This window comes from Fragaria vesca, linkage group LG7 (genome assembly GCF_000184155.1).
Source record: "Fragaria vesca subsp. vesca linkage group LG7, FraVesHawaii_1.0, whole genome shotgun sequence".
Lineage (NCBI taxonomy): Eukaryota > Viridiplantae > Streptophyta > Magnoliopsida > Rosales > Rosaceae > Fragaria > Fragaria vesca.
The window spans coordinates 2,351,255-2,373,495 of record NC_020497.1 but is presented as its reverse complement, the minus strand read 5'-3'; the positions used below and the strand labels follow the sequence as shown (position 1 = coordinate 2,373,495).

Below are 22,241 nucleotides of genomic sequence, written 5' to 3'. Positions count from 1 at the left end.
TTGGTTCATAGATTGGAAATGTTGGGACGGAAAATTGTTACTTTCCTTTGTTTGGCACACTTAAGGAAAGAAAAAAAATAGATGGAAAATTGGATCTGCCCATATACCATGGGATTCAATCTCTCATACTTTCCCAACATTAATTGCATATTTCAAATATTATTTTAATGTATATTATTACCAAATTATCTATAAAATTTTTGAATCTTGAATATTTTATATTTTAATTCTAAGGATATAATTGGTAAATTAGTGTTACTTCTTTTCTTATCCATGCATAAACCAAACATTGGAAAGGAAAATAAAATACATTTCTTAGTTAATTTCTTGACGTTCTCAAACACTTCATAGAGAAACTAGTGAGAAATTTATTTTTCTATGTACATAAAAAAGACCAATGAACTAATGTCTTTTCCATAACCAAACGAAGGCCTGATATTAATTCAGTGAGTATCTCATTAAACACATATCAACCACCTTTCTCCGAAAACCATAAACCCTATTGACCCAAATTTAAAAATAAATGTGCCATCAACCAAACGAAGGCCTTTGGCTGATATTGATTCAGTGAGTATCTCATTAAACACATATCAACCACCTTTCTCCGAAAACCATAAACCCTATTGACCCAAATTTAAAAATAAATGTGACAACTCAACAAATCTATCCAAATAGAGAACTTGGTTTGATACCAAACCTATGATCTCTCTTCTTCAAGACTTGAACCCAAATCTTGAAGATCAGATTAGTATCAGTCAAAAACCCAAACCCAAATCAAAAGCCATTAATGGCATAAACCCAATAACATAATGCAATCATTGTGGAAAAGGAGTCACCTTCAAGAAGCTCTGAGACTTGGTCAATCGTACCCAACTCACTTGGATCATTACTATTGCTTGTACATGAAGATTCTGCAGCTCTGCATCGATGAACGAGTAGAAAGACCCGGTCTTTTGGCTCACACCCATATGATAACAAATGGGTTTGCTTCTAATTTGAATTTGAACACCAAATTAATAAACTTTTATTGCAAGTTTGGGCGTGTAGTCACTGCAGGCAAGGTGTTCGATAGAATGCCTGAGAGAAATGTTGTGTCTTGGACCTCTATGGTTTCTGGGTATGCTCAGAGTGGAAACTATGAGAAAGCTTTGGGGGTATTTTTGGAAATGCGTAGAGCGGGGGTGAGGGCTAATCAGTTTGGGTATGGGAGTGCATTGAAGGCATGCACTGGTTTGAGGGCATTGGGAGTAGGGGTGCAGATACAGGGGTGTGTTTTGAAAGGAAGGTTTGGTGAGAACTTGTTTGTGAGAAGTGCACTAGTTGATTTTCATGCCAAGTGTGGGAAGATGGAAGATGCTTGTTGTGTTTTTGAGGCAATGTCTGAGAGGGACTTGGTTTCTTGGAATGCAATCATTGGAGGGTATGCTGTTCAGGGTTTTGGTGAGGACTCGTTGCGTATGTTTCAGAAAATGATGAGGGAAGGTGAATGTTTATGCTTTTGGTTACTTTGTTTTTTTTCAATGTTTGGTAGTCTTGTTGTTGTGTTGTTCTTTGTGTCTGTTTCATATTTGATTTTTCGTATGTCAGGTATGGTTCCTGATTGCTTCACATTCGGGAGTGTTTTGAGAGGCTTGGCCGGAGATAGTGGTTTGGTGAGGATTAGTCAAATGCATGGGTTGATGATGCAACTGGGTTTTGGATCACACAGAAGTTTAAGTGGATCGCTAATCAACGCATATGCAAAATGTGGGAAGGTAGAGTCTGCTCATAGAATATACAGGAGTATGATAAAAAAGGACATTATGTGCTCCACTGCACTAATTAATGGATATGCACGAGAAGGTAACTACAGCGGAGGTGTGTTAGATCTCTTCAAAGAAATGATTGTTATGAACATGAGACTGGATGGTGTCATACTATGCTCCATGCTTAATATATGTGCAAATGTTGCTTCATTGATTTTTGGAAGACAAATCCATGCACTTGTGTTTAAACACCAACCTTCTCTTGACGTGGCCTTGGGGAATGCTCTTGTTGATATGTATGCAAAATGCGGAGAAATTGAAGATGCTAACCATGCTTTTGATGAGATGGAGGAAAAAAATGTAGTTTCATGGACGTCACTGATTTCTGGATATGGAAGGAACGGCCATGGACATAAAGCGATTGCATTATATAGAGAGATGGAGCGTGAGGGATTGAAGCCTAATGATGTTACATTCTTGTCTCTTCTCTTTGCTTGTAGCCATAGTGGATTGACAGATGAAGGATGGGAATGCTTCAGTTCTATGTATAGCAAATATAACATCATGCCTCGAGCTAAGCATTTCTCCTGCTTGGTAGATCTTCATGCACGTGCAGGTTTGCTAGAAGATGCTCATAATTTGATACGGCACATGAATATTAAGCCTAATGCTTCACTTTGGGGAGCCATTCTTGGGGCATGTAGCAACTATGGTAATAAGTCACTTGGGGAAGTGGCAGCAATGCATCTTTATGATATTGATCCAGAGAAATCAGTTAACTATGTTGTTCTTGGAAGCATCTATGCCGCATCTGGTGCTTGGGACAATGCCTTGGAGACACGAGGTCTGGTAGATAACAGGAGTATGAAAAAGGAACCAGCACACAGCCTTTTACAGTCCACAGCTAATAAACCGTTGCTTTTCCAGCCATCGTAAGACAGTACAACTAGCTAAATTAGTTTACATCCGCAAAGAGGGGCACGGATTTATTATTCAACTGATCATGTGGATCTTCTGTCTATGCTCAGAAGAGTTTGTTTATCCCTTATACTTTTGGGATATCATTGTTCTTTGATGACGTGGATGTGTTCCATTACTTCTGAACACTCAGGTATATATCCTTCCTCAAAACTCTGCAGTTCTGTACTGTCTGTCTGTTTCTGCTACAGGATGAACTTCATATAAGTCTTATTGAAATTTGACATATTGATAATGTCATCGTCCTTTTGGAAACATATTGGCAGGCGTGGACGACGAGTCATTGGGATTAATTTCAAAGCTCATACCACCAAACAATGACATGCAAAATCAAGCTTGTGCTGAAGCAGATCAGAGTGGAGATAGCTGGACATAGGAGCCATTCCTAGGTTGATATGGATAAGCTCATGTTGTGTTAAGCTTTTCCTGAATGCTGCACTTGGAAAATTGATCATATGTTATGAAAGAAAACAGAAGAATCTACATTGGAATCGGCAATGAGGGGTTAAAATTAGTATTAAATGGACATTTTCCCTAATAAAATGTCATCTATAGTGCTGTACCCTCCAGGTAAACATGCTCACTCTCCCTACCTTATCTGCATTCTTTGTGTGTTTGGAATGTTCAACCAGTAGGAGTTTATACATTTGCAGACCTGAAAAACTTACAAGAGTTTATCCTGCAGGATGAGTTAATTACCAGGATGAAGACACAAGAAGTTACAAGTTTGCGTCTGTAAGAGCATTTCAACCACTTGAACAGTCTCAAAATCAGATGTTATCTCCCCAACCTGGTCAATATACTGAACATGCTATATCAGTGTCAGCATGATTGGGCAATCTTTAAGGAAATAATCTAGTTTGTCACATGTTCAGAACAGTCTGATCAGAAATATATATTGTTTTCTCTTGCTTAAGAAACCCTCAACTTCTCCGGGGATAGCTTAAAGCTATGAACAGTACTAGAATATTCTATACTGATTGGTTTCTGCAAAACTGCATATGCCAACAAATGAATTAAAGTAATTTATCACTTTTAGCTCTTGAGCTATGCTTACAATTGCATAGCAGAAGTGCTCATTGCTAACCAAATTAATTCATATCTTTCAATTTGCAACCAAGCAAATTGTGAACCAATAATCTTTACGATTTACTACAATAGTTGTAAACAGTTCTTTCCAGCAATTGCTTGCTGCCATCTCGGAAAGTGATTAGAAATCAAACTTCAACTTCTTGCCCTTGATGACATCTTAAGCAGCTTTCTTCTCCTTGTACCTTCTGGAAAAGACCATGTATACCAGCAAATTGAGGAGGCTGAGTCCAGCCAAAAGCCAGTAGAAATAATCAAGATGGCCTTCATTCAAGTTGTCTGGAATCCATCCTGGACTCCCTCCCTGTGTAGTGATCGAGGTGACGATTGTCAGAATGAGAGAGCTGAGGTAACTCCCCAATGAATTTGTCAAAAGAGACAATGCACTGCACAAACTCCTCATGGCATCCGGCGCTTGCTCATAGAAGAACTCATGCTGCCCAACAAAGGTGAAAACCTCAGCAGCGCCTAACAAAAAATATTGTGGAATTTGCCAAAGTATGCTAAGCGGTACAGCAACCTCTTCATCAACCAAGCCAAGCTCCCTGACAAGCTGCAATCGCTTAATCTCTACCACTGCAGCAGCTGACATGCATAGAATCGATACAAAGAGCCCGATTCCCATGCGTTCCAACTGTGAGAAACCCCTCTCCTTGCCTGTATACTTCTTGACGATTGGAATGATTATCGTGTCGTAGATAGGGACCCAGATGATAACACTTACAGAATTAAAAAATGAGAGAGATGCTGCAGGAATGGTGACAGAGCCAACAACTCTGTCCATCAGCTTGCCTTGTACCACAAACAATGTAGACATTTGGGCATAAACGGCAGAAAACACAATTCCTGTTGCCAAGATTGGAAACATGCGAATCAAAATCTTCAATTCCTCTACCTGTGTAACAGTACAAAGCCTCCATGGATTTGAGAAGTCCCCACATTCAATCTCAGCATCTGACACCAAAGCAGCTTTATCTAGGCACCTGCAGCAAAGACATAGTACGTTAGCATCAATGCATTGAAAACATAAATTTATTGTGCAATATTTAGTGGAATGATGCTACCCTATCCTGGACAATGAAGAAGAAGACTACCTCAGCTCATTGCTGTGCTCCAGTTTACGACTCCCCGCAATGGCAGAGCTAATGTCTTGTGTTTCATAAAGGAGGCTATCATCAGTCACCTTCAGATTTCTTTTATGGAATGATGCAACCAAAACCTGGCATATTCTTGTAAGAGGACTGCCGCCTGGTTTCTGAAATCGGTACAGTGAAGTACCTAAAAATAAACTTGCAATGCAAACTCCCATAACCGCAGTAGGGATTCCAAATCCAATTCCCCACCCAACATCGTCCTGAATCCACACCAGTAAACTGCTTGCTATAATAGCGCCGATGTTTTGAGAAAAGTAGAACCAGTTGAAATAGGACCCCTTCTTCACTCTTTCCTGGGGATCGGAATCATCAAACTGATCCGCCCCAAAAGGCCATATACAAGGTTTGATGCCTCCAGTCCCTAATGCAATGAGATATAGTCCAGCAATGAATACAGCATATTGTGCAGTTGTAGCTTTGGGGCATACAGAATCGACACATGCAGCAGGCTCAAGCGCAGGAACTGATGCCGATAGAGTCAAAGTACCCATTCCCTGCAGGAAATGGCAACCATTTGATACATAAGGGAGATATGTAAAAGTGCATAGAATGTGATCAACTATTAGAAATGAAAATATCTCTCCTGTTTTGGGGTGTTCTAATGGATAGCTAAAACGAGCAAGTATGGATATGCTGCTTATACTTACAATCAAGTAGACGATAGTGAAACTGGCGATTGTCCAATATCTTCCCCAATAAGTATCAGCTATGATGGCCCCAATGAGAGGTGTAAGATAGCAAGTTCCTTTCCAATTGGTAACAGCTGTTGCAGCATCGACAGTTCCTTCATGTAGTGTGTCAAGAAGATAATTGACAAGATTGGTAGAAATCCCATAGAAGGCCAATCTTTCACAGAAAAAGGTACCTGCATTTGTATTTCAATTTATGAACTGTCATGAACAGAACACATTACTTAGATAAATAATAGCCAATGTTGAAAACAGTATATCACCAAGAACAAAGGAGCATGCTTTCCACTGGCCAGTTTTATTTTTAAGGGCAGGCTTTCCCTTGCTGTCAACTGAACCGTCTTTAGTGTTCTGTCCGCTGCCATCATTCTGAAGAAACGACATAAACATTCATTTGACAAAACATGATACGAATGTGCAGGAGAAAAGTGATGCAGTTCTCGGTTCGCCTTAGCACAGTCCATGTACAAATGTTTAGCATCAAAAATCAAGCATTCATATTGTTTCAAGCATTGGAATATTAAAGGGTTTCTCTTTTCCCGCTGAAAGGCTCCAAGCTCTTCAAAATTTAACACTAAAAATGAAAGTTCTTAATCAAATAAAATTAGCATTATTATTTTCAGAAAACGAAGTACAAGAATTAATTTCTTGTATAGAGGCATACAAAAAATCTATTTAAACGATAAAGAAAAGTAAAGATAAGTGAGGATGAAATATAAGTAGAGTCAGAAAGTTGAGTCCTAGTCTCAACTACCAGTCCAGCATAACCAAACCAGCATGATATGGTCAGAAGTGGCATATTTTGAATCAGCTCTAAGCCTCAGCCTTATTTCTTTCTATATATTCAACTGAAGGGTAGAACTATGCACACAGAACCCAAATCTTCCTCTTCACTCACTACCAATCAAATCAAAGTCAAATATTTTGTTTCTTATATTGTAGATGATACACTAGCAGTTGCAAACAGGCTAGAGAGAAAACAAAACAAGCAATCGGCGGTCCTCCAATCCAAGAATGACACAAACTCTTCAGGGAACAAAATACAAATTCATTTCATGCACTTTTCTAATGCAAAGCTAAGATTAAGAAGGAGATGGAACCTGCAAAAGCGTATCTTCTAAAAGAGCTCTTTCATCCTCATGAGAACTCATCTCTCTGTTTCTTTTTTGTTTGGTGGCCGGTTTGGCTGGTTTCCTTTCCCTGGTTTCAGAGTATCATCGACTCCACATGCAGAAGATTAGATGAGAACCCCTTAAGTTTTGGATTGATTAAAGAATGGAATTTGTTGTGGCTCGTGACTAATAATTGATGACTTGAATTATTGGCCCGATTCCAAAGCTTGAGTAGGATTTGTGAAGTTTTCAGGATCACACGTAAGAACCCAGAAAGCAAAGCAACTCAGGTTGAAGACAGAAAACAAGTTTAGATTTCAAGGTCTAGGTAGTTGACAGTTAACACTTAACAATGACTACTTTGACCCACACCCTCATCATTGCAATTTGCAAGGGTCATTACCCCTCAGTGGTTCCAAGAGACACCATACTTGGGTAATGATTCCTGTTAATTCACATGAGTAGAGATTGAGTCACAGACGAAAGCTTCAACAATGGAAAACTAATGGTCATTCATATAACACAAGTATCATAGAAATCTCAAGGTACCTTAAGAAAAACGCAGGGCTTGTTGAGGTTGTTATTTACAAAGCATGAGTAACTGAATGAGGATATTTTACAAATGGCTTTTAGCTAAAACCCAGACATACTTCTTCGGGTTTTTTCCCGATGGAGTATGGTTCGAAGAAATGCATGTGTCCACGGTGAAGCATTAAGAAGCCTTCTTCTGTTATAAGGAAAATTATTCTACTTTCATGGAGTAAACTATTTTTACTTTCTCAAAAGTAAAAGACGGTTTTACCCTCTCTTTTTTTACCATAGCCGTTGCATATGAACATTGAACAATAATGGTGGTAAAGATCATAACTTGGATCTTTGTTTCCCGCTTCAATTTGATTCCTACAAAACCCAATTCAAACCCTATTCTTTAATAAGGGTCTAAATCTAAATGTACAGACCTCAGGATTACAACTTTATGAAGTTGTTAACCCAAATTCTCAGATACATTCTCTTCCAAATCTAAAGCTTCCATTCCCAAACCTTCTCTCTAACCCAAACCTTTTCTTACTTCCTTCAATGAATCACAGCACCCATTGACATGAAATCCAGAATCCAATCTTTACTCAAGCTCCGAAATGTATTATCTGCTTCGCGATATTCAATCCCTTTTCCCAAATGTCTGATCCGACCAAGGTCCTCCATCTTCATGCCCACCAACTATTCGACGGTTTGCCTGACCCAACTAGAAGGTGCCGTAGGAGACGATACAAACCAACCCGAAGACTCTCTGCAAGTTCTGAAGAGATTGGGCTGCAGCGACGCTGACATAACCAAGATTTTCACAAAGGCATCTGCTCTAAAGAAAGCTGACATCGACCAGCTTCAGTCGAAACTCAAACTCCTATCTGGCTTGGGACTTACCCCACCTGAGCTGGTGAAGATAGTCAGTGACCGGCCACGGTTTCTCATTCCTCGACTCGACTGCTTTGCTGAGCAGCTTGACTACTTTGATGAATTGTTTGGGTCAAGGGAGTTGCTTATAAAAGCCATTTTGAGGAACCCTTCTATCCTGACGTATGATCTTCACAAGAAAATCAAACCCACCGTTGAGATGTATAGAGTACTTGGTCTTGGCATGGAGGACTTGATCCAAATGCTTCTAGCGCGGCCAACATTGATTTCAAGAACTTCATTTAATGAAGAGAAGATGGAGTTTATCCGCAAGACCAGGGTGTCAAGTGATTCCGCAATGTATAAGTATATAGTCACTCTCATTGGGGTTTCGCGCCTTGAAACTATCCGTCAGAAGATGGCAAACTTTGAGAAGTTTGGTTTGTCAGAAGATGAGGTTCTGGGACTTTTTGGGAGGTCTCCATTAGTTATGACATTGTCAATCGATAAGGTTCAGAGGAACATGACTTTCATCTTATCACATATGAAGCTTTCTGCTAAAGCAGTTCTTGATCACCCGAGTTTGTTATACTTGAATCTGGAGAATGTGCTAAAGCCGCGAGTACTTCTTGCAGGCAAGATGCATGAAATGGAACTTAAACAGCAAATTACAGGTCCTATGATCGTAAGCGTAATGAGGATGAAAGAGAAAAGGTTTCTGAAGGCTTTTATTAATCGTCAACCAAAAGAGGTTGCTGATGAATTGATGGAGTACTACAAAAATGTGAAGGGTGTGAAGCGATTGGCAGAAGCCTCGAAGAAGAACATGACTTATGGATTTCCTTTCTGAATTGCTTTCCATCTGGTCTTCAACTTCCAAGAGTAATTCAATCACAGTACTCTCTCTACCATTATTTTTTCCACACATTCTTATAATCGTTCTCTTTAATCCCTTTTATTACATTTCAACTTCGATCTGGATACAGTTGATTTTATCTTGTTCTTGTGTACTACAATTAGCTCATTACAGTGATCAATACCAAAAGATTGGGATTCCATTTGTTTAAGGCTGCTTCTGTTTCTAATTGCCTGATTGCGAATGCTAAGATCATAAAACAACCATAGAAAAGTAACTACACTTTGAAAATACAACTTGCAAACATATATTAGGGATTAGGAAGATCCTCATGAGGCACCAAACTAAAAGATTTTGTTACATTGCAATCATTCAAATCATTCCATTAGTTTACTAGGTGAAGGCCTTAACTTGATTTTGGGTTCGGGTTTAAGTAACTCTTTCCCATAGAAAGCAAATTTACCGAAAGCGTTTGACCCAAAATAAAAAAGAGACACTTGTCTCAGTTCAGTTGTGCCCAAAGGGCTAAACCCCTAAAACCTCGGTGACTGGGTGAGGGTTCCGTTTCTGCTAAAACTCTTTCGAAGGTGGGAGTACGAGGCAATGCTGATTGCTGAATAGCAACTAGCGCCTATGGTGCTGGTAAAACATTACAGAACTACACTTTTCCTTCTCTCTTTCAGATTCCATCAGTTCAAGCTCATCAATTTTTTCTGTGCATGCAATAAAGTTTTGAGCTTTTCAGTTTTTCAGATCAAGTTTACTGCTTTATAGTGTTCCTTATTGCATTACAATATCCCAGTTATGCTTTACCAATAAACTGACTGATAATCAATACCCACCTCTCCATTTTGGACATTTCAAGAACCCAAGTGAATAAAATGCAGTATCATTGAATTCCATAGTTGTAGGATTGTTGATATGAAATCTAGAGTTGGTTCTCTATTCAAGCTCTGCATAGTGTTTCCTGTGTCGTGCAATCGCTCTCCTATGCCCAAATCTTCTCTCCCATCCTGTTTAAGTTTCGTGCACACCACCTTTTCGACAGTTTGCCTCACCCAGGAAGAAAGCATAGTTGAAGACACTTTTGACCAGCCAAAGACATCTGCAGAAGTTCTGGAGAAATGGGGTTGTTGTGAAGCTGACATATCGCAGCTGTTCAAGCGGCGGCCTGCTTTAAGGAAAGCTGACCTTAACCAGCTTCAGTACAAGCTAAACCTTCTTAGTGAACTGGGTATCACTGCGCCTGATCTTTTGAAGATCATCGACTGTCGCCCCCGGTTATTGAGTCTTCGCATTGATCATTGCTTTGATGAGCGGCATAAGTTCTTTATGAAAATATTTGGGTCTAGGGAACTGCTTGTCAAAGCCATTGTAAGGAACCCGTCTCTCTTGATTTATGACTTCCATAATAAGGTCAAGCCGACCATTGCTCTTTATGAGGGAATGGGTCTAAGCCGAGAGGAGTTGGTCCCAATGCTACTATCGAGGCCGACATTGATCCCTAGAACTGTATTTAACGATGAGAAGGTGGAGTATATACAGAAAACTGGACTTTCGAATAAGTCCAGGATGTATAAGTATGTTGTAACACTCATTGGCATTTCACGCCTTGAAACTATCAGTGAGAGAATATCAAATTTTGAAAAGTTTGGTTTCTCAGAAGATGAGATCTTCAGCCTTATGGGAAGGTCTCCCTTAGTGTTTTTCCTTTCGGTGGATAAGGTTCAGAGGAACATGACTTTCGTGTTAGGACAAATGAAACTTCCTGCTACAGTGATTCTTGCGCACCCGTTTTTGCTGTACATGAATCTGGAGACTGCTTTGAAGCCACGAGTATGTCTTGCAGGAAAAATCGAGGATATGGGTCTTGATGAGCAAATTAAAGGACCTAAGTTGCTGACGGCATTGAGAATGACAGAGAAGAGATTTGTGAAGGCATTCATTAATTGTCACCCGAAGGATGTTGCTGATCAATTGATGGAGTACTATACAAAAGCAAAGGGTGTGAAGCGATTGGCAGAAGCCTCAAAGAAGAAATCGAATGAAGGATTTCCTTACTAAATTTTGGTTATCAGGTTTTCTTCTTTTGACCTCAAAGATGTCTAGTTTTGTTATTTTACTTGTCTATATCATTGATTTACATGTGCATTTTGTTTAAGCGGGATTGTCATTCTTTGTAAGCCTTACTTTTATTTTGGGGTTTAGTTTATTCTTTATGAGTTACATTACACAATGTTCAAGTTACATACAATCAGTTACATCTACTCAATGTTCAAGTTACATGTGATTTGGTTTTCCACTTATTAGAATTACAATTTTTTTGGTAATAACAATCTTTTTGCTAAAGGGCGTCGTTGTTGCTGATTGTTTAGGGTCATAACTGTTACTGTTACCTATTTGGGTGCAGTACCTTGGTTTAGTTGGCAGATGAACACTGCAGTAGACAGAACACTATAGACAAATAACAATAATAATTGAGAACTGCCATTTAAGTGGAAATTAGTTTATCGGGTTTTTCTAGCTATGAATGTTTTAACCTATATGATGTTGTTTTGCAAGCAATCTGGCTTCATAAATCTCAATTCGTATGTCACTCAGGTAATGACCCTAATTCTGGGTAGTGTGTGTGTATGTTATATCGTACAAGTGATTCCAATCATTAATGGATCTTGAGATGAGTCTCAGATGCCTAAGTTTTTCTTTAAAACGCTCTTTACTGTTTTTTTTTTGCATGATGCTGGAAGTTCATCCTTAACATTTGATTCAGTAGTTGTTCTTGTTATTATTAGCTTTACTTCCACAAAAAATTCCATAAAATCAGAGTCGGATTCATTAGTTGACGTGAGCATCATACTTCTAGTCTTGAGGTATTGATTATGATGAATCATGACCAGAAGCAAAGTCTCCCTTATATTGGATCTCAAAAGGCTCTTTTGTTGTGGTCTGTGTTGATGAAAAGATTACTGTAACTCACAATTTTGTGCTTGCTCATCAGGACTATTGCCTATTCACAAGAAAACATGTCCCGAATGTAGTGACTGAATATCCAGTTATCAACGGATAGTAGTAACTTGTAATGGCTGTGTTCTTTTGATGAATTGTTAGTTTACACTTACAGTTTAAAAATTTTATTTATTTGCGTCACGGTTTATTTCTTTGTAAAAATTGGTTTATAAGGTGTTTCATTTCAACGAAATTGCATACTTAGTTGTCTTGAAGGCATGCATGGTGTTTTTACGTTTACTAGTTACCCATTGCATGATAGTATCGTGCATTTTTTCCTCGAAGCAAAGGAGATTTTCTAGGTTTGACAATTCACTTGTCCATATGTCAACTTGAGCTAGCTAGCAAGTCCACATTATTTTACAGATCAATTCATTCATATGCGGATGTGCAAGTGTTCTATGATAACATTCTTCTAGATATCGGTACCGATATCTAGTGTAACCCGTACTGGACTTGTGTGACTATACGTTTCACGATTGATATTGCTTTTGTTCAGTACTTCAGTAATTATTTCTTATTTTTAATGCTTTGTTTATTTTCTATTTACGGGGATAGACTTTGTCTTCATCACTAGTAGTGTTAATGAAATCTTAATTAGTTGTCCATGCGATGTATTCAATTTCACATCACTTTTGTTAATGACGTGTGCTGAAAGTACCGGTATCTAGTGTAATCTGTCCCGGAGTGTAACATTTACTGGGTTTGTGTGACAGTACGTTTCATGATTGATATTGCTTTTATTTAGTACTTTTTTTTAGGGAAAATGGAGTTGAGCTCCTTTAATTTCAATCATACGACCGTACTAGGTCAAGCTAAGAGTCCGAGAAACAAACTCCATTTACAAATCGATGCTCATATCCATGCACATATGCATGTCTATAATTCAAAAGAAAACTATAAATACTACAAAAAAGACTAATGTTCAAAAATGAACTTATTAAGACCTAGAACGCATGTAACCAACACCAAATCAAAGTACCCCAGCTTAATGCATTGAGGCCTAGAGACCATTTCGGTGTACCTTTCCAACAAAAAGGAGGGTAGACTCTTCAATTTGGATATGTAGGGGTCTTGTCACGCAGTCCCAACATTAAAACCTATATCACAACCCAACAGAGCCCAAAAGAGGAAGAAAATGCAATGGGCTGAAGCTAACAGCCCATCCCACGTTTACTCTTCCATTGTCGGTCCCAATTGTACCGGATCAGGCTATGCTGCCGGAATTGCTGCCTCCGTCTATTCAATCCGGCGGCCTTCCTGACATCGCCATCCCTTCTAGAAATGGTTGAGAACCCCTGCAATTGAAGAGTAGGACCGAAAACCGCCTCCTATAGTCTCTACTTCTACCACAGCCGCTTCACCAACAAAACTCGACATCGGCCTTCAGAACTCGCGCTGCCTTAAGTAGCCTCCAACGATCAGCAAAAGCTTGATACCGGCTCGTCTAAAAAGATGGTCGTCTGTGAAAGGTCACCGACGAGAACCAAAGCCAAGTAGCGCCGTTGTCAATCTTCAGATCCACGTCCCTCACCCACCACAGTAGAAGACAGGTACCACAGAAGAGAGAACCAAGAGCCTTAGTCCCTCTCCTCTTAGATCATGACGCCAAAGGACGTCCCTTGTGGCTGGGAGCGTATCAAAAGAGCCGCCGTCGCCTTGCTCTCAAAACCCTAGAACCCTAGAGGTTTTGGTCTCTAATGAAATAAATCTCACTTTTGTTTAGTACTTCAGTAGCTATTTCTTATTTTTAATGCTTTGTTTATTTTCTATTTACAGGGATAGACTTTGTCTTCATCACTAATATTGTTAACGAATATCTTAGTTGTTCATGCGATGGATTCACTTTCACATCACTTTTGTTAATGACGTGTGCAAAAAATTAAAACTCGATCCACTAGATATCGATATTGATATCTAGTGTAATTAATCTGTCCTGAAGTTAAAACTCTACTAGATATCGATACTGATATATGGTGTAACTTGTACTGGGCTTGTATGACAGTACGTTTCATGATTGATATTGCTTTTGTTCAGTACTTCAGTAGCTATTTCTTATTTTAATGCTCTGTTTATTCTCTGTTTACAGGGATAGACTTTGTCTTCATCACTAGCAGTGTTGACGAATATCTTAGTTGTCCATGCGATGGATTCACTTTCACATCACCTTTTTTAATGACATTTTCATCATGACGTGTCCATGAGATGTAATCTGTCCGAGTAAAAACTCTACTAGATATCGGTACCGATATCTAGTGTAACTCTTACTGAGCTTGTGTGACAGTACGTTTCATGATTTATATTGCTTTTGTTCAGTACTTCAGTAGGTTGTTGATCCTTTCGTGTGTAAGTCTGCAGCCCACAAGAAACAAAGACGAGAAGAGGGGAGGGCATGGAATTGGAGTGGTTAATCCTTGTTGTGATCGTCTTTGTTTCTCTATACTACCTCTTTAGGTTGTTGAACTTCAATCTTATCCCCAGGGTTAACAAAAGTGAACAACTAGGGTTTCAGCTACCACCAGGAAGCACCGGTTGGCCGATCATCGGCGAAACCTTAGAGTATCTAAGCACAGCCAAACAGGGTGTTCCTGAAAAGTTCATAGCAGACAGGAGAAACAAGCACTCGTCATCAGTACCATGCAAGGTTTTCAAGACCTCTTTGCTACAGGAATCTATGGCCGTGCTGTGCACTGCTGCGGGGAACAAGTTTCTGTTTTCGAACGAGAACAAACTCGTCAAGTCTTGGTGGCCTGCAAACTTTGAGAAGATCTTTGCCAACTCTGAGAAAACAGACACCACGCAGGAGTCGATTCGGTTGCGCAAAGTCTTGTCTCCATTTCTCAAGCCTGATGCTCTCCACAGGTATATAGGGGCCATGGACGAGGTCACCAAACAACATCTGAACATGTATTGGTCATGTTCATCCTCGGTTGATTATGTAAAAGAAGAGGATGAGAGTGTGATCATCAAAGTCCATCCATTAGCAAAGAAGTACACCTTCACTTTAGCATGTAAACTCTTCCTGAACATTGAGGATCCAAAGCTAGTTGCCAAACTAGAGGAGCTGATTCGGCATATATCTTCGGGCTTCATTTCGCTGCCGATAAATTTTCCAGGCACAAAATTCAACCGAGCCATTAGAGCATCCAAGCAAATCAAGAAGGAAATCGAGGAGATGGTTAAGCAGAGGAGGATAGATCTCCATCCTCATCTTTCGGACACTAGTAATAGTAATCATCATCATCATTATCATGATCAAGATCTGTTGTCTAGGTTGCTCGTGGAGACATATAGCGATGGGAAAGAGCTGATGACGGAATCAGACATTGCCAACAAATTGTATGGTCTAATCGTCGGAGCTTACGACAATATAAGCACCACCTTGGTGTCCATTATCATGTTCCTATCGAAGCTCCCTCATGTTTATGATGCCGTCCTTAAAGGTACGTACCTAATAAGTGTAAAACTACTTCTGATTTAAAACTGCTTGTGTACGTTATATATGTGGTTATATAATTAGTTACTGATGAATTGAGAATTGGTTGCATAGAGCAAATGGAGATTGCAGAATCAAAAGCCGAAGGGGAGTTGCTGAACTGGGAGGAGTTGCAGAAGATGAAATATTCATGGAGCGTGGCGTGTGAGGCCTTGAGATTGTTGCCACCAATTCTGGGAACTTTCAGAGAGGCCATTACAGATTTTTCTTACGAAGGATACATAATTCCAAAAGGAATGAAGGTACGTATACGTACCACAATCCTCTTCAATCAGTGTCTCACTGGTAATGCTAACTAGGTGTTACCACATTTTTAGTTATTACATGCATCAAACAATTATGTGACAGCTCATGTAACACAGTTAGCCATGACATTTAATAAAAAAATTAAATTTAATTTACCCCACTGTGGTTTAGAGGTGAATTCATGTTAGTCCCTAAACTTTCAATTTCATAAAATTACTACCCCCCCCCCCCCGACCTCTTGTTTTTATGTCTGTCATCTCCTATTAATCATGCTCCGTCCAATTGGGACGTTGAAATTTGATGACGTGTGATAACTTTTTAGGGGTTGAGAAGCTAAATTAAAAGAAAAACAAGAGCTCAGGGAGTAATATGATGAAATTGAAAGTTTATGGACTAACATGAATTCACCTCTAAACCATAATAGAGTAAACTGAATTTAATTATTTAATAAATTCTCGGGTTGACCTTGTATTGCATCAGATATCACATACAATATGATAGATGTGATACCCAAAAATATAGTTCATCTAGCATGCATATACGTAACAATTATTTGGTTGTATTTTGTTTTGATCAATCGATCGCAAACAAGCTCATATATATACAATATTTTTTCTGTTCAGGCGTAACGTGTTGATCGGTCATGTAAAATGAATGATGTATATGTATATATGTTGTATACAGTTACACTGGAATACGTATGCGACACATAAAAATCCGGAATACTTCCCGGAACCTGAGAAGTTCGACCCGTCAAGGTTCCAAAGACAAGGACCAGCTCCTTATTCATATGTTCCTTTTGGAGGAGGACCTCGAATGTGTCCAGGAAAGGAATATGCTCGATTCAAGATATTGGTTTTCATGCATAATGTTGTCACTAGATTTAAATGGGAGATGGTTTTTCCAGACGAGAAGATGATTATGGACCCTGTTCTTGTTCCCACCAAAGGACTTACTATTCGTCTTTTTCCTCATCCCTCATTATCCCCATGATCCAGCACAGACAAAAATGAGTAGTGTTGGCTAGCATCTCAATAATCTGTGCTAATTTTAGAGAAATGCCGATCCCATATTTCGATCTGTTTAGTAGCTATGATATATAGAGCTGTTGAGCAACTCCTCCCCCGAAGCTACATACCTAGGCATCAACAAGCTGCATGCAGACCACTTTCATCTTAATTTGGTTTTCTCTGCTACTTCTGTTGCCTGTCCCTTCTATGTTTGATTGTTTTGTTTTTGCATTGCCATTCCCAACTTGATGTACTAATTAGCTGGTTAGCCATTATATATCCTAGCCTGCAGGTACCGTGGTACGTACGTCCTTTTGGGTTTCACTGTTTTATATTCTTTATTATCATCATATAAACTTACAGGGAAATTATTATTTGTACCCGGAACACCACCTGTTTTATGTTCCATTTTAATCTCATTAGTCCACGTGTTTTGTCCTTATTTCCGATTGGTGTATTTAATTATTTTTCCTTTTTTTTCCACCCCGTGCTGGTCCCCACATGAATCTGAGTTATATGATTGGCCGGGTACAACACATGGCAGTGCCACATGGTGTTCCGGGTACAGAGAATAATTACTCAAACTTACAAAGCTTGTAATACATATATAACTTCTCATAATGAAATTAATTATGTCCATTATTTCTCGTAATGAAGAAGAAATCTCTAGCTAACTGGAGCCGCGTGACGATACAAGTCACAACTTAATTATCCACTTTAAAGTGATGCCTGGTTCTCATCAATATTCAGTTTCTTCTTCAGAAACAGATTACTGATTATACCGTAAGGTCCAGGGACGGAACCAGGAATCAAAAGTGGGTTGGGCTAATTTTCACACAACACACTTACAAAATATTTTTTGAGGTTTGGAACCTAGTGGGAGGCTCATCCTCACGCCTTTATATTAAAAACATATGAGGGGGACATAAAACCAAAACCTCATAAATTGAAAACTACAACGAAAATGATTGTAAGAAAATAACAAACAATAACCTATAACTATCTAAATCGTACCCGCCGGGTTTTACTCCGGGTTCCACTAACTTCAAACTCCTGAATCACAGAATCATTATCAACACTATCAGCAAACTCTTTTTCAATGTAGAGAACCATCAAATCATCAAGAAAATCATCTTCCATCTTATTTCGAAGTCTACTTTTTATGATGTTCATAGATGAAAAAACTCTCTATGTTGTGGCTGTAGAAACTGGTAGAGTCAACACAAGACAAATCAACCTATAAATCATAGGAAAGAATGCAGACTTTCTTGATTCAACTAACCGCAGAGACAAATCAGACACAGAAGATGTGTTGACAAATCTTGGATCAGCTAGAATATCTGCTACAAAAAACCCACACTCCTATCTAGAGTTGACAAATCAGATGATGTAAAATCCTCAGGATAAAACATCAAAGCAAGATTGCAAACATCTTCTAATCTGAATGCAACAAAATTATCACGAGGATCCAATGAGTGAAAACTTACAAGTACTGCTCACTAGGAAGGCTGTAATAGAGGCAATCAACCAAAGATCCAAAGCTTTGAAGACATTGAGGTCTTGATTCTTGAATCCTAAATCAAATTCGTCATTGATCAAAAACAGAAGTGCAAAACTAATTACTTTCAATTTCAATAGAACAAATGGAATCGTTCATACCTTGTAGTTGTAGAGTTGGACTTTGAAGTTTCACTTTCTCCTAAATCCCAATCACCCAAATACGAATTGAAGTTAGAGGAACTGACGATGTCTTGCCGTCTTGGTCTTGACTCCTAAATCGAATTCGTCATTTATCAATCAGGGTAACAAATAAGAAGCAAGCCAGAGATGCAATTAAATCCAAGTTTGGAATTGATTGCTTGCGATCGACAGATGGAGGAGATGAGTAGGGAGGAGTAACGAGTGGGACCGGAGGAAGTGAGGGATTTAGGAGAAAAATCTGCTTGCTATCTGTATGAAGGTGAGAAAGATGAGACAGATGGAGGAGATGAGCAATTGAGCAGGATGCCAGGATGAGAGTCGAGAGAAGTTTTCGGCAAAGGAGAAAGTAAGGGACTGATGTCTGATGATGAGAGGAATCGGGAATAAGGCCATAAGAATATAATTTTTTTTTTTTTCATTGGGCTGGGCTAGGCTGTGATATATATATATATATATACACACACACCTATGGGTTTTTTAGCCCAATTTTCGGTTGGGCTGTTGCCCATACAGCCCTTGCTGTGCTTCCGTCCCTGACAAGGTCCACACACAATCAAACTAAAATGATACAAATTTTGATGATTTGATCAACTCTTGTACCAGATGCATATGCACTATCAGTATTGAAAGAAAAAAAAAAATCATACAATCATTTAGTCTAGTTGCATAAGTGAGAGATCTCGAATAAGTCTACATGAATATATAAATCATTCTTTCGTAGGGCTTAGAAAGTTGCAATGGATCGGAATAATACTACATGTTACCAAAAATAAGCTCTCCGTATACGGACTCCTCAATTAGTTGAGGCGAATGAAAATTAAGAAAAGATGGCAATAGTGCAACTGTGCAAGGGTACCACTATTTGCCACAGCTAGCTAACTACTGGCTTAATTGAATTCATCAACTCTGACTAGATCAGAATTAATTAACGGACTAATCGTTTTCAAGAAACAAAAATAGAATTACGAGATTAAGAATCGAATTCCCGCCAAGTTGGTGATGATTAAGAATTCCACTAGGTTGGTCAAAGAGGATTTGAGCATTTTCATAGCCAGAAGTTTGAGAGTTAGGGTTGTAAACTTGAAAGCAACAGGACTACTATAAAATTTAGAAAATTAAACTTCAACTCTATCTAAACAACATGCGATTAATTATCCAAGTAGAAGTAGTCAATGAACGCGGCAGTAACAGAAATATAATTAATCCAACATGACCTACTTGAAGCATTATTAGATACATAATAATGTCCAAATAGAACTTGTTTTTGTTGTTCTCAAATATGAGTAAAATAGGATTCTGAGTTAAGAAATCACAATAGGAAATAGGAAATTGTATGTCAATAACTTGATGAAATGCCAAAAAAGATCACTGTAAAAGTCGATTTCCTATTAACATCAAGTTAATTTTGAGGTTATATGAATTTTACCTGAGAAGATATGTGAAATCCTATATATACTAATGTTTTTTTTTTTTGTATAATAGGACGTCAATTCATTAAACACTGAAAGTAGGAGTACATATATACTAATGTTATGAGGTCTCCAAGCTGATCGAAATCCTATATATACTAATTCAATCAAAATTCTTCGGATCATGTTATTATTTGGATAAGGTAATATAAATTGTTTGCTATGATTTATTGGCTAATATATTTGTTCAGAGTGCAACAATCTTTGATCGTTCGATCTGTATGATTTATAATTTTCTTCTCCAAGTGAAACATGTTGGACTTTTTTTTACAGGTACGTATCATGATGGACTTGTATATCTTATGAATTTCAGTGATATGAGGGGAATTTTTCTTTGAATATACAGAGGCGGAGCCAGGATTAGAACCTTAGGGGGGCCGAGATATAGAACATGATAGTATAAAAAATAATAATGTTGAATGTAACAAGCCAAACATACTTTATCAAATTTTATAAAATAAAACAATTGAATAAGCTATACATCAATATAATTAATTGCAAAATCTTGTAAATTTAAGCAACATTTTCGTATTTCCTTTAATAAATTAGGTGTAATTGGCTGTTAATCTCTCTTTTTTTATGTTCCTTAGTTGTCATTGTCATTGATTAGGGGGGATTTCATGAATGAATTAACACTAAATTACTACAATAGTGTGAGGTTTATATAGTGATTTATGTTGAGATAGATGATGAGGGGGGGTCTGGACCACTTTATGACAAAACGTAGTTCCGCCCCTGCGAATATAGAAAGTATACTGAGAGAATGACTAAACCAATGTCAAATACATAGAATATGAATGAAGGGGCGTATATATATATATATATATACTAAATAGATATATCCCTCGATAATTGTTCTTATTTGTTATATTTTATGGCCAATTACATAGAAGTCTACTTTTAGACATTTTATTTCATATAAGTCCACCCAAACATTTTTATTCACATAAGTCCACGTAAGCCTAAATAGGGTTTTATATTAGGTATAGAAGTTGAACAAAATTACAGACTGTCATCCAACAAAAAAAATTAGATTCTCTCCCTTGTATTTACAAGAATGCCACTAGTATAAAAAGTCAACAACCACTCTCATCTCGGAAAAGTCTCCGACCGACCTCCGGTGAGGTTTCCGGCTGACCTCCGGTGAGGTTTTCGACCGGCCTCCAACGATGACAAAAATTACTACTACCAACCACAAAAGCTACTACCACCAGCTACAAAAGCTACTACCACCACCTACAAAAGCTACTACTGTGAGGTTTCCAATGAACACAAAAGCTACTACCACAAACTGCTACCACCAACCACAAAAGCTACTACCACAAGCTACAAAAGCTACTACCATCGCCTACAAAAGCTACTACTGTGAGGTTTCTGACGAACACAAAAACTACTACCACCAGCCATAAAAGCTACTACCACCGCCTACAAAAGCTACTATTGTGAGGTGACAAACACAAAAAATATTACCACCAGCCACAAAAGCTACTACTACCATCTACAAAAACTATTACCACCACCTGAAGCCAACTTAAAGTCTTCTGGCGGCCATCAGATCAGCACATGCCATGGCAGCAGCCTTTAGCTCGTTGAAAGTCACCAAAATCCTCAACAGAAACACAAAACACTCCATTCAAAAACTCATACGTCTATTGATTCATCAAACTCCACAACTAAATTAGCAGTCAGTGATGCGTGATCAAGATTGAACTAGAATAGAAACGAATCAAAATACTCACAAAACCATAGCCCTTGGATCGGCCGGTGTTCTTGTCAGTCCGCCGGACACCTCACCGACGAATCACCTTCGTTGTCACCATCTTGAACTCATACAGGAAGTTGCGCAGACGAAGACGACGATGACAGTCGACGTGCCGAGGCCGATCGGAGAAGGTACTGTCGGCGATGACGATGAGATGATCGGAGGATCGGACGAGGTAGAGGTCTCGTTGTTCAGAATTGAAGATCTGAGATCGATCTATTACGGCTCATCGACATTCGGGTCGGCTCCAGACTTCGATGAGATCGAGGACACGGAGGCGGCGGCGTTGCTATTAGCGGCGACGATGTGCCGAGGATGAAGGATACGACGTGGAGGCTGTATAAGGCAGCGGAGGCCCTAAGGCTTAGATTTCCAGTGAGGGATTTAGGGCTCTAGTCAATTTCCGGAGGCCCTCACGCCGGAGAGAGAGAGATATCAACGGAGAGAGAGAGAGAGAGAGAGAGAGAGAGAGAGAGAGAGAGAGAGAGAGAGAGAGAGAGAGAGAGAGAGAGAGAGAGAGAGAGAGAGAGAGAGAG

At 38.9% G+C, this 22,241-nt stretch overlaps 4 protein-coding genes across 4 annotated transcripts; 3 read left to right on the top strand and 1 right to left on the bottom strand.

The window, feature by feature from the left end:
- Positions 1 to 743: 743 nt before the first annotated feature.
- Positions 744 to 3,518, top strand: LOC101310829 (pentatricopeptide repeat-containing protein At3g20730-like). Its single transcript, XM_004306537.1, has 4 exons — positions 744 to 1,482; positions 1,588 to 2,856; positions 2,990 to 3,293; positions 3,409 to 3,518. Exons 1-2 carry the CDS (start codon positions 810 to 812, stop codon positions 2,679 to 2,681), a joined length of 1,767 nt encoding a protein of 588 aa, XP_004306585.1. The 5' UTR covers positions 744 to 809; the 3' UTR covers positions 2,682 to 2,856; positions 2,990 to 3,293; positions 3,409 to 3,518.
- Positions 3,519 to 3,764: 246 nt separating this feature from the next.
- Positions 3,765 to 7,079, bottom strand: LOC101310546 (peptide transporter PTR2-like). The gene is made up of 5 exons (XM_004306536.1): positions 6,756 to 7,079; positions 5,919 to 6,024; positions 5,614 to 5,831; positions 4,907 to 5,460; positions 3,765 to 4,795 (listed from the first exon to the last, which is right to left on the bottom strand). The coding sequence occupies exons 1-5, from the start codon at positions 6,804 to 6,806 to the stop codon at positions 3,973 to 3,975; spliced, it is 1,752 nt and encodes a 583-aa protein (XP_004306584.1). The 5' UTR covers positions 6,807 to 7,079; the 3' UTR covers positions 3,765 to 3,972.
- Positions 7,080 to 9,936: 2,857 nt separating this feature from the next.
- LOC101301828 lies at positions 9,937 to 11,199 on the top strand. Its single transcript, XM_004308210.1, has one exon. The coding sequence runs from the start codon at positions 9,937 to 9,939 to the stop codon at positions 11,077 to 11,079; it is 1,143 nt and encodes a 380-aa protein (XP_004308258.1). The 3' UTR covers positions 11,080 to 11,199.
- A 3,214-nt stretch (positions 11,200 to 14,413) lies between these two features.
- On the top strand, positions 14,414 to 16,756 carry LOC101301540 (cytochrome P450 716B1-like). The gene is made up of 3 exons (XM_004308209.1): positions 14,414 to 15,464; positions 15,572 to 15,759; positions 16,448 to 16,756. Exons 1-3 carry the CDS (start codon positions 14,414 to 14,416, stop codon positions 16,754 to 16,756), a joined length of 1,548 nt encoding a protein of 515 aa, XP_004308257.1.
- Positions 16,757 to 22,241: the final 5,485 nt, after the last annotated feature.

Excerpts from the sequence above, each read along its gene's own strand:
- LOC101310829 (XM_004306537.1), top strand. The coding sequence starts at position 810 with ATGCAATCATTGTGGAAAAGGAGTCACCTTCAAGAAGCTCTGAGACTT. Across the intron at positions 1,483-1,587 it reads TCAGAAAATGATGAGGGAAG|GTATGGTTCCTGATTGCTTC; the intron begins GTGAATGTTTAT and ends TTCGTATGTCAG.
- LOC101310546 (XM_004306536.1), bottom strand. The coding sequence starts at position 6,806 with ATGAGTTCTCATGAGGATGAAAGAGCTCTTTTAGAAGATACGCTTTTG. Across the intron at positions 6,025-6,755 it reads TAGAAGATACGCTTTTGCAG|AATGATGGCAGCGGACAGAA; the intron begins GTTCCATCTCCT and ends TCGTTTCTTCAG. Across the intron at positions 5,832-5,918 it reads AGCATGCTCCTTTGTTCTTG|GTACCTTTTTCTGTGAAAGA; the intron begins GTGATATACTGT and ends ATACAAATGCAG.
- LOC101301828 (XM_004308210.1), top strand. The coding sequence starts at position 9,937 with ATGAAATCTAGAGTTGGTTCTCTATTCAAGCTCTGCATAGTGTTTCCT.
- LOC101301540 (XM_004308209.1), top strand. The coding sequence starts at position 14,414 with ATGGAATTGGAGTGGTTAATCCTTGTTGTGATCGTCTTTGTTTCTCTA. Across the intron at positions 15,465-15,571 it reads TTATGATGCCGTCCTTAAAG|AGCAAATGGAGATTGCAGAA; the intron begins GTACGTACCTAA and ends TTGGTTGCATAG. Across the intron at positions 15,760-16,447 it reads TAATTCCAAAAGGAATGAAG|TTACACTGGAATACGTATGC; the intron begins GTACGTATACGT and ends TGTTGTATACAG.